At 36.3% G+C, this 12,199-nt stretch overlaps 1 protein-coding gene across 3 annotated transcripts in view; it reads left to right on the forward strand.

Annotated features, from left to right (window-relative positions):
* Positions 1-12,199, forward strand: part of GPSM2 (G protein signaling modulator 2) — a 93,537-nt gene that overhangs the window by 37,765 nt on the left and 43,573 nt on the right. For 2 of the 3 annotated variants that reach the window (XM_079899593.1, XM_079899594.1), the window contains one exon: positions 6,203-6,505. In XM_079899593.1, coding sequence (XP_079755719.1) covers positions 6,450-6,505 — 56 coding nt within the window. In that variant the 5' untranslated portion in view covers positions 6,203-6,449. The remainder of the gene's footprint in view (positions 1-6,202; positions 6,506-12,199) is intronic. The other variant, XM_079899595.1, reaches the window with a different exon arrangement.

A 12,199-nucleotide genomic window follows, 5' to 3' on the forward strand; every position in this document is an offset into this window, starting at 1 on the left:
AGTATCGATGGAAAATATGGAAAATGGAAAATAATTATTGCTTTCTCTTTATCTATGGTTAGACCAAAAGATGCTGTGAGCTAACAATTTTGTTAGCAGTGAGGTTTTTGGAGCATTGTTTGTTAAAACCTGGGAGGTGCTATTAAGGGCATATGTGTTTCTTGAAAATTATTAGTTGTAAGTCTTAATGGAGGTTGAAAGTTAAACTTGATAGCTTCTTAATATTCTTTCAAACCTATAATTTCCATTCCATTTCCTGGTCCTGTCATTAAATTTTATTATGTTAATTATTTTAAAATATTAAAAATAATTTAATATTTGTTGTAAATTTTATCAGTGTTATCTAGTAATATGTAAACTATATGTTAAATATGAAGTGGGTTTGTTAGCTCCATGTGGAGCATTAATGAACACATTAGTAAATTAGTTAGAGAGTTTTTGCAACATGAATCATTGAATCAAGAATTGCTTGTTTGGGACTTCCCTGGTGGCACAGTGGTTAAGAATCCACCTGCCAATGCAGGGGACACAGGTTCGATTCCTGGTCCGGGAAGATCCCACATGCCACAGAGCAACTAAGCCCATGCACCACTGAGTCTGCCCTCTAGAGCCCACAAGCCATAACTGTTGAGCCCACATGCTGCAACTACTGAAGCCCACGTGCCTAGAGCCTGTGCTTTACAGCAAGAGAAGTCCCTGAAATGAGAAGCCTGCGCACCACAACGAAGAGTAGCCCCCACTCTCTGCAACTAGAGAAAGCCTGCACGCAGCAACGAAGACCCAGTGACGAAGACCCAACACAGCGAAAAATAAATACATTTATTAAAAAAGAAAAGAAATGCTACCTAATTGTTATGGAGATTGAAATTTAAGAGTGACTTTTGCGGGGGGGGGGGGATACTCTTCCTTTGAAGATAGTAAAGCCATATTATAAATTGTCTTTGGTAAAATGGTGAATTGTATTCTCTGTTTTCTTGCTTATTTAAAAAATTTTTTTAGTGGTTCTATATGCAGTCTTAATCAAGTAAGGTATTTTGCAGCTCCATTTATGTACATTTGTTAATTAAATGCTTACATTTTAATAAGTATGAAGTTAACATTTTTTTAATGATTGGTGAATTTGGGGATTTCACTATGATCTCATGGCTGGAAAAATATTTCAATTAAATTATAATTTAACTTAATTCTAAGTTAAGTTAATTCTAATACCTCACCTTCTGCCCTGTAGTATAAATAACAACCTAGACCTCAAAGTGGTAGTGGAAGACAGTTTAATTGACAGTGTAGCTGTTGTGTAATTTAGATGCACTTTGGAGCTATTGCTATGAATATCTACACTAATTCCCTTAATGTTTTTTATTAAGGTAAAAAGGTACAGTGGAATTCTGAACAAAAGGAAAAGAGAAGATTTGTTGGATTAATAACTGCTACCTACCTTTTCATCTTTTCTTAAGACACTGCTTCCTTTGTTGGCCAAGAGAGAGGATAAGAGGAATGATATTTTGTATTTCTTATGTGCCAAACTGGTATTAATATGAAAACCTCATTTCCTCTAGGAAGCTTGTCAGTGTTCCCAAGGCTAATCCTTTCCACCTTCCTCCTCCTGCTCTGTTCCATACTAACCTCTCTCTAACTATACTTAATTAACAAAGCAGCAGGAGTGTATTATCTAGAGTCTAATTTATGTTATAGCTGAAATACTTAAAAGGATGTGGAAGAGGAATTAGGCTCTATTGGATGGCATCAGAAGGGAGAAATGGGTAGAAATGGAAAGATTGCTCAAAGTATGGAACAACTGTCTAAAAGGACTATTCAAAATTAGGATTAGCTGCCTTGTAACCTTTCTGGGAGTGTTGTAGTTGTAGTAATATGTTGGACTAACTGACCTATGAGGTTGTTTATAATGCTGGATTCCAGGAATGAATGAATGAATGAATGAATAAATAAATTTTATTTATATAAGCACATATATCTTAATTTTACCTTATTTGTCTCTTTTAACTGTTACCTTAAAGATTATAGTTTACTTTCCTCTTTGATTCCATTGTTGACCCATTGGTTTTTTAGTAGCATGTGTTTAGTCTCCATGTAATCTTTTTCTTCTCATTTCCTTTTCTGTGGTTGATTTCTAATTTCATGCCATTGTGGTCAGAAAAGATGCTTGAGATAATTTCTATACTCTTAAATTTGTTGAGGGTTTTTTTTGTGCCCACTATGTGGTCACTCCTAGAGTATGTTCCATGTGCACTTGAAAAGAATGTGTATTCAAGTTTTTTTGGATGTAATATCCTGAAATTATCAATTAAGTCTAACTGTGCTGTTGTATCATTGAGTATCTCTGTTGCCTTATTGATTCTCTGTCTGGAAGATCTGTCTATTGATGTGAGTGGGGTGTTAAAGTCTCCTACTATTATTGTATTCCTATCGATTTCTCCCTTTATGTCTGTTAGTATTTGCTTTATGTATTTGGGTGCTCCTATATTAGGTGCATATATGTTGACAAGTGTAAAATCCTCTTCTTGTATTGATCTTTTATCATTATATAGAGTCCTTCTTTATCTTTCTTTATGGCCTTTGTTTTAAAGTCTATTTTGTCTGATGTAAGTATTGCGACCCCCACTTTCTTGTTATTTCCATTTGCATGAAATACCTTTTCCATTCCCTCACTTTCAATCTATAAGTGTCCTTTGCCCTAAAGTGGGCCTCTTGTAGGCAGCACATTGTACACTCTTGTTTTTTTAATCCAGTCTGCCACTCTGTGTCTTTTGATTGGAGCATTTAGTCCATTGACATTTAAGGTAATTATTGATAGATATGTATTTATTGCCATTTTAAACCTTGTTTTCCTGTTGATTTTATATTTCTTCTTTGTCCCTTTATTTTTCTTTTTCCTTTTGTGTTTTGGTGATTTTCTTTTGTATTATACTTATGTTCACTTCTTTTTGGTTTTTGTGAAGCTGTTGTATGTTTTTGATTTGTGGTTACCCTGTTTTTCAAGTATGTTAACCCCTTCCTATATCTACTTGCCTTAGACTGGTAGTCATATAGGCTCAAACACATTCTAGGGGAAAAAAAATCTACATTTTCTTACTCTCCTCCCCCACATTTTATGATTTTGATGTCCTCTTTCACATCTTCATGTTCATCCTTTTGCTGCTCATTGTGGTTATCATCACTTTCACAGAAAATTTTTTGATTTTTTTTTTTTAATCTGTGTACTGGCTTATTTAAGTGATTTATTTTCCAATTGTGATTTTCTCTTTCCTATAGATTCTTACTTCTTTTCTATTTAGAGAAGACCTTTTAATATTGCCTTTAGTTTAGGTTTAGTATTGCTGTATTCTTTTATTTTTGCTTGTCTGAGAAGTTCTTTATCTCTCCTTCTATTCTAAATGATAATCTTGTTGGGTAGAGTATCCTAGGTTGCAGATTTTTCCCTTTTAGGACTTTAAATATATCTTGCCACTCCCTTCTGGCCTGCAGTGCTTCTGTGGAGAAATTAGCTGATAGCCTTATGGGGGTTCCTTTGTAATTAACTGTTTATCTCTGCTGCCTTTAGAATCCTCTCTTTATTCTTAACTTTTGCAATTTTTATTATAATATGTCTTGGTGTAGGTCTATTTGGGTTTATCTTGCTTGGAACCCTCTGTGCTCCCTGTAACTGGATATCTGTTTCCTTCTTTAGGTTTGGAAAGTTTTTTTTTTTTTAAATGTTGGGGGTAGGAGTTTTAGTAATGTATTTATTTATTTTTGCTGTGTTGGGTCTTCGTTTCTGTGTGAGGGCTTTCCCTAGTTGTGGCAAGCGGGGGCCACTCTTCATTGCGGTGCGCGGGTCTCTCACTATTGCGGCCTCTCTTGCTGCGGAGCACAGGCTCCAGACGTGCAGGCTCAGTAGTTGTGGCTCCCGGGCCCAGTTGCCCCGCAGCATGTGGGATCCTCCCAGACCAGGGCTTGAACCCGTGTTCCCTGCATTAGCAGGCAGACTCTCAACCACTGCGCCACCAGGGAAGCCCTAGGTTTGGAAAGTTTTCAACCGTAGTTTCTTCAAATACATTTTCAATCTTCTTTTCTCTTTCTTCCTCTTCTGGCATCCCTATTAATGTGTAGGTTGGCATGCTTTATATTATCCCATAGGTCTCTCATATTGCTTTCTTTTTTTTTTTTTTCATTTGACTTTCTGTCTGCTGTCCTGATTGGGTGATTTCCATTATTTTATCTTCCAGGTCACTTATTCATTCTTCTGCATCATTCAATCTACTCTTCATTGCTTTTAGCTTAGTTTTCATCTCTGCAAATGAGTTTTCTAATTTTTCTTGGTTCTTCTTTATAGTTTCTAGTTCCGTTTTACAATACTCTGCATTTCTGTTGATAGCCTTTCTTAATTCCTTCAGTATTTTCATTAGCTCCATTTCGAAATTGATGTCTGTTAGACTGAAGAGGTCTGCTTCATTTTCTTTCAGGGGAATGCTCTTGGTCTTTTAACTGGGAGTGGTTCCTCTGCTTCTTCATTTTGCATATATTTCTCTTACTCTGTGAGTTTAGGAGAAAGAGGTACCTACTGCAGTCTCGAAGGGCTGTTTATACGTGGGGTTGTCTCTGTGTTGCTTGTGTGCATTTAATATATTTGGTGCGCGGGCTGTTTTAGTATGGATGTCTGTCGCCTCTTTCCTCAGCATGTGCTGGTTGTCATCCCGTTGATAGAGGGTGTGCCCATGCGGTGGCAGATGCCCTGTCCTGGGGTCCTTGGTGGTGGCGGTGGCGGCTCAGGCACGCCCCTGGAGCACGCGATGGCAGCGGAGGCGGCTTGCAACCACTCTTGGAGTTCGGGCAGGCAGTCGTGGGGACCTGTGACCACTCGTGGGGTCCGGGAGGGCAGCAGGGGGGTCCCACAACCACTTCTGTAGAGGTTATAGTTTATATATGATGGTCTGTTGTTTCTCTGTGGTATATCTGGATATTGATTCATTTTGATTTGTCCTGCTTAGGACTTAGTGTGCTTCTTCAATCTGCTAATTAATGCCTGTCTTTGATTCTGAAAAACTCTCAGTGTTTATCACTGAAGATTTTGCCTTTGCTCCTTTTTCTATTTTTCTTTTTGATACTCTAGTTAGACCTCTGTTAGAGCCTTTCATTTTTGTCTTCCTTTTCTCTGAACTGCTCTTTAGTATTTTTCATCTCTATCTATTTGTGTATGTCTGGGTAAACTCTGCAGATATTCTTCTAGTACATCTCTTTAGTTTATCTGCTGTCTTGTTTAACCAGTAATTTGAGTTACTAGTTTCAATGTACATAGCAAAACTTTTAATAGTAGCAAAACAAAATCTGAAAAACTACAAGCCAAATGCCCAGCAAAAGCAGAATGAAAAATACATTTGGTATACAATGGAATGTGATACAGCAATAAAACATGCAGATTGTAGCTATGTACAACAACAAGCGAGGTGAATCTCAGAAACATAATGTTGAACAAAACCATACAAAACTAAACAATATATAATTTAAACCTATACAGACAGTTGTGGCAAAGTTATAAAGAGAAGCAAGGAAATAATGAACACAATTCAGTTTAGAGATCACCTTAGATGGGTTAGGTTGCGGCACCCAGGAGACTTCAAAGGCATTGCTAATGTTCTTTATCTTAAAGTGGGTGCTATTGTGTCATTCTACCATACACATATTTCCTAAATTTCTTTTGTACTTACTCAGTGAAAACATTTAAAAATCCTCAAAGATTTTAAATAGGATGTGCATTGAGAACAAATGAATATCAGTGTAATATTATTATCAGCACAAACATCTTCTTTGAAGAAATATGTTTACAGAGTTTAGAATTGACTTGTTCAAATGAATTACTGAAATTTCATTTTACTTGTTAATAGCAGTTTTTAAAATCTTGAAGTATCATAATTTTAAGATACTAATATCATACATATTCTTCTATGTTTGTAATAGAAAATATTACATAAAATTATTTATTTCAAACCAATTTAAAAAATTAAAGTACAGGTCTCAAATAAATATCATATACTCACATCCTTATTTAGAAGCCCTCTGACAATTAAGCCCTCTGCTATTTTTCTCCCGTAATTGACATGACAACAGTCTGTGAAGTTACCTGTGTGATTATATACAGCTTGGAAGTACATTAGGTTATTCTTTGCAAATACGACTTCAAGCAAAACATCTTGTATTCCTTTTGCAGAAATGTTGCTGAAGTGCTGCTGAAAGGGCCAGAGACACAAGGATTTGGGACACATTTTGAACCTTTAAGCTGTCTGACATTGACCTCCTTTCATTATTAATAAAGAAGAAGCAGGAGCTTAGGATGTATTAACATCAACTCATTAATATACTAACCGGACAATGTTCTGCAACAACTCTACATTGTAGAACTGGATTGGTACAAAATAAAATAATTTCTTATTATACCCAGCTTATAATATGACTCGATGGAGGAAAATCTGATAAGCATGAGGGAAGACCATTCTTTTCATGTTCGTTACAGGTAAGACTACTGCTTTCTTAGCGGGTAATTTTTAATACTTATTTAAACGTGTATTTAACTCTGATCATTTCAAATTTAAATTTGAAAGTACTAAAAATATACTAGCCATAGTTAGACTCTCCTTTAAGCAGTGTTTTCTTTTTGTTGTGGTTGTTATAAGTTTTTATATCCTTTCTATAGGAAAATGGTAGTAGAGACCAATTATTTACTATAGTTTATTAATGTTCTGAGGAAGAGTTTATGAATAGTTACTTTAAACTTCGTTACTCTTTATATAATGCAAATATAAAAATGAAATATTTCTGAATCTCTGAGGGCAGAGGATGGATTTTGTAGTGTGGTTGGCTGAATGACCTGATTTTTCTGTTAAAATTTTTAGTGATCTTTTATAAATGAGTTTTAAAAAATGGGTATTAATGTTGGAATGGGTGGGTACTTTCTAAACATGATAAACTAATAGTTTAATATTTAGTGGTAAAACTGGGGGCTTCCCTGGTGGCACAGTGGTTAAGAATCCACCTGCCAATGCAGGGGACATGGATTCAAGCCCTGGTCTGGGAAGATCCCACATGCCGCGGAGCAACTAAGCCCGTGCGCCACAACTACTGAGCCTGTGCGCCACAACTACTGAGCCTGTGCGCCACAACTACTGAGCCTGTGTGCCACAACCACTGAAGCCTGCACACCTAGAGCCCATGCCTCACAACAAGAGAAGCCATTGCAGTGAGAAGCCCGTGCACTGCAACGAAGAGTAGCCCCTGCTCGCCGCAACTAGAGAAAGCCCGTGAGCAACAATGAAGACCCAACGTGGCCAGAAAAAAAAAATTAGTGGTAAAATATTAATGACATTTCTGATACATTTAGGAAGAAAGCAAGAATATCTGCATCATCATTATTTAACATTTATTTTGGAAGTTCTGGTCATTGTACTAAACTAAAATAAAGACAAACAAATATTAGAATGGAAGACAGTTGTTAGTAAGGTGATTAGACATGAATAGATTCCTTATCAAAACTATTATAAGTTAAATATTGAATAATATTTAAAAACGTCAGAACTTATGGCTTTGAATAGTATTCAAATCCCTAATGAGTGAAGATGTTTGATACCAAATTTTGGATGTCTTAACACATGCATAGGAAATAGTGAGGAGATTTACTGTCCTTTGCTTTGGAGCAGATGGTCCATGTTAGGGCATGGTGCCAAGGAAGTTTATATAGGTAAGCTGAGAGCATTTCTATTAAAAATTTAAAATTTTCAAATAAAAGAAAATGGAAGACATTCACCATAATTAAAATCAGCTTTTAATAGAAATGCTCTCGCTCTACCCTGTGGGGCATAGTTCCAGGAACCTCTGTATCCACTGTGAAGTCTTGCCTTTTTACCTCCTAAATGTTGCTCAGATTTATCCATGCATCTGGATCCTCCCCACCACCGCTACAGTTCAGTGTAGCAGTGAACTAAATCGTCTTCCCTCCAGACTCCCTGCCTTCTCCATTCTCTCCTCTTGGAATCTGTCTTTTAAATTTGCCTCTAGAGGGCTCTGTCTATAAACATGCAACCTGTGCTTTAATCCGTTTGGTGGCTCCTAGTCACTTGTAGGGCAGAGCCACACTTAATATAGTACAAAGGAGCTTCCATTGCCTGGCCTCTACCTATTCCTTCACCCTTACTTCCTTCCAGTCCTCACCTTGCACTTTGAGCTCTGGTTCCCTGTGCATGACTCAGTGCCTTTGCTCATGCTACACCCTATGACTTGAATGCCCTTTCCACTTTCTTGGTTTAGCTAATTCTACTCAATATCTAAGATTCAGTTCAGAAATATGCTCCTCTTAGAAACAATTTCTAAACTCCATAGTTTGGCTATATGCCCTCACATATCGTGTGCATATCTCTTTCTTAGCACCAACTGTATTAAAATTCAGTGTATCTGTTTATATGTTTGTCTCCTCCTCCCTGCCACTCCCTTCTTTTCTTTCTTTTTTTTTTTAATTTTTATTTTTTGGCTGCACCGTGTGCCATGTGAGATCTCAGTTCCCGTGACCATGGATAGAACCCGCGCCCCCTGCAGTGGAAGTGCAGAGTTTTAATCACTGGACCACCAGGGAAGTCCCCGCCACCGCTTCTTTGACCATTTAGCTCCCTTAGGGCAGCCATGATGCCTAGCCTGTGGTCTGGCTTGTAGTCCACATTTGATGGAATTGTCCATTGAACTTCACTGGACATAACCATCAGATGAACCTGGTAAGATGTTTATCTGTCTTGCTAAACGTTTTTAAGAGTGGTTTACTTCTTAATACTGTAACAATAATAGATAAGCAGGAGCGGATTGTACTTCTGCCTATAAGAAGGTCTTAGATTCATCCTTTTTTCATGATATAGCATAGGTCAAACATGGTTATACATTGATATAGGACTTCACCAAAAGAAATTTAAGACTCAACTGCTTGTAGTAAGACTATACCAAACAAATCTCTGGTTTCATCAGTGCTGTAAGATCAGCATTCTGTACACTGACTGGATTATTGTATAACTGCAGGTAATAGTTTGTATCCCTTGTGTTAGGAGTTATGGCCCAATATAGGTTATTTTTTTGCTGTGGAAAACACTTAGCATGTAAAGTTTTATCCATCTGGTTCTTTCATTGAGGAGGTCCTCATCTATCTCTGGAGGAGCTTCTGTGGCACAATAAGTTTGTAATTTTAAAGTGGAATAATTCTTCAGACACTAAGAAACCTCTTGAGAGATATCAGAATGCTTTATGAAATAGTTTACAACTTATTTGTGGAGGCAGAGAGAAATGGAAACTGATAGTAAAATGGGATTTGTTTCTAAACTTTTAAAAAGTGTGCAATTGATTTTAAATAACTATCGTTAATTTTTTTAGAAATGATAATAGTACTGTGATTATATATTTTTAAAAATTTATTTATTATTTATTTTTTGACTGCGTTGGGCCTTCGTTGCTGCACGCGGGCTTTCTGTAGTTGCGGCGAGTGGGGGCTACTCTTCGTTGCAGTGCCCGGGCTTCTCATTGCAGTGGCTTCTTGTTGCGAAGCACAGGCTCTAGACGCATGGGCTTCAGTAGTTGTGGCACGCAGGCTCAGTAGTTGTGGCTTGCGGGCTCTAGAGTGCAGGCTCAGTAGTTGTGGCACACGGGCTTAGTTTCTCTGTGGCATGTGGGATCTTCCCAGACCAGAGATCGAACCCATGTCCCCTGCATTGGCAAGCAGATTCCTAACCACTGTGCCACCATGGATTATAATTTTTGAAAATGGCTCCTTATCTTTTAGAGTTACATACTAAAATATTTACTAATGAAATGATATGCATTCTGGAATATACTTCAAAAGAATCTGAAGTTGTAGAGTGAGGGTGGAAGTAAAGATGAAATATATATTGATAATGTATCATATATTGGTAATTGTTGATGTAGAAAGATGGATGTATCAGGTTCATCATACTAGTTTCTCTAGTTTTATATTTCTTTGAGAAATGTCCTTTTTCATACTTGTTACTGTGAATAACAAACATTTCAGTACTTTAATGTGAAAATTAGATTATTGCACATAAGTTGTAAAGGAATACAGTTTTGGTGTTGAATTCTTCAATTTTGATAGATAAATATAGTTATTAATAATATTCTTTCTGAAGAATAGTTTGAGGTAATGTGGAGTGGTGGAAAGAACACTGGATTTGGAGACAAAGACAGGATTTCACTTCTCAGATTTGTCATTGTATGATCTTAAGCAGGTCACTGAGCATCAGTTTCCGCTTCTGTAATAATACCCATCTCAGAGCATCATTTTGAGAATTAAATTTGATATAATATATAGTTAGAATCACTTTAAAACTAAGTTACCAATCAAAATTTAAATTTAAATCAAGATGGTTTTGCACTTTCCCTTTTATAAAGTAAACTGGAATAATTAGATATATGTGGTAAATTGGATGGATGAAAATTGTTTATGGGGGCTAGGACTGGTAATGGAAAAGATCCACGCCCAAGTAGAACACATAGAAGGTGGAGCTAAGGGCTGTAATGAGAGAGTGGACTGCCACAGAAGACAGCACAATGGAGAAGGTGCAGGGCACTCTTGCTTTGATCTTAAGTCCTGAATCCCATCATTTATTCTTAATTAGTATGTAAGCCCTTAGAAGGGAGAGTCAGATTTGGACAAAATCGGTTATTAAATTCTTTTAAATGTTGTAGCGTCAAGATTTTAATCCTCTTTTGCTTTCATTGAATACTATAAACACAAGAAACCGAAAATAAGGAGGTAAAAAAACAAATCGAGTTGTAGAAGAAAAGTAAAAAATAATAAAATACAAAAATTAAAATAAATTGAAATGACGTGTTTGTGCAGAAGATGAGGAATTAAAGCTATAATGTTCAGTCTGTTAACAAAAATGAAAACATTTCAGTCAAGGATAGTAATATTGTCTTTATAGTTATTAGAAATGTACTTTTTTGATTATATAATTAAATAGGCCATTAGGAAGAATAAAAGAAACTTTTTATGTGGGATGTATTTTAATGGAGAGCTGTTTTCCTGGTTTGTCTTCTACTCTGGGTATGTTCTTTGTTTTCAACCCAACTGATAAACAAATGAAGTAATTCTATTCTCTCATAGAGACAGGATATGAAATTACTTTCTCTGTTACTATTTAATGATCTTTTAAAAAATTTATAAACCAACCTGCGTTGGCTGTTTTGCAATTAGGTATATTTGAGGTGTTGGAGATTTTGCCAGAATATTGACTTATTTTCCAATAAAATATACCACAGCCAAAATATATGTCAAAATAAACTCTAATAAGCTAGAGAGTTTTGAGCTTTATTTTGGGCATTCGTTACTGAAATGACTTTTCTAAGGTAGGTTCTCCTGTAGGGCAGTCTCACCTCATGCACTTTAAGGACAGCTGTGTAGCCAGCAGGGTTCCAGGTGGCTATCACTGTTTCCAGTGAGAATTATGTAAAGTACCTTTTTAAAAATGTGTAGCTCTTATGATACCATTCAGCCTTATAGCTAACTTTTGTTAGCGGCAACAGCATTTGGATTGATGGTTTCATTGTAATGTTGTATAAGTTTAAGTCCAGAAGGTCAAATATTTGTGGTGAAGATATTTATTTGAAGAACATGCTTCTGTGTTTTATATGGATATACTGTTATTAACTTCCAGTTTTTACATATGAATAGTGCTGACAAAAAAATTAATCAATAGTTAATCTTAGAAAGAAAGGGAAAATTTTATTTGTGCCAACCTGACTGAGGATTATAACCTGGGAGACAGTCTTTCAGAAAGTTTTAAGGACTGTTCTGTCTTTGAGAGGTTAATACACAGTCATAAAAGTTTTTGAGACAAAGGGTTTTACATCAAAGTAACATGTTGACAGTTTACATAGTCCAGCAAGGTGAGTAGTGGATTATTGTGACCTTTACAGGATTGAGAAAGGAATGTTGTGTCTTTAATGAGTTACCTGCTGGCTCCAGGAGGAATTGCTTTTTTTTTGGCAAGATGGCATTCCTGTGTCTTCTAAGGGGATCTAGTTAATGTATAATGCAGGTGCACAATGCACACTAAAGGGGAGATGGTAATGGCTCAAATGGCAAAGAAAATTTTATGTTAATTTTTTTTGTCCTGCCTTAAAAATAATTTTGTTTCATCAATAGCCTTATCTCTGATTTCCT

This window comes from Stenella coeruleoalba, assembly GCF_951394435.1.
Source record: "Stenella coeruleoalba genome assembly, chromosome: 1".
Taxonomy (NCBI): domain Eukaryota; kingdom Metazoa; phylum Chordata; class Mammalia; order Artiodactyla; family Delphinidae; genus Stenella; species Stenella coeruleoalba.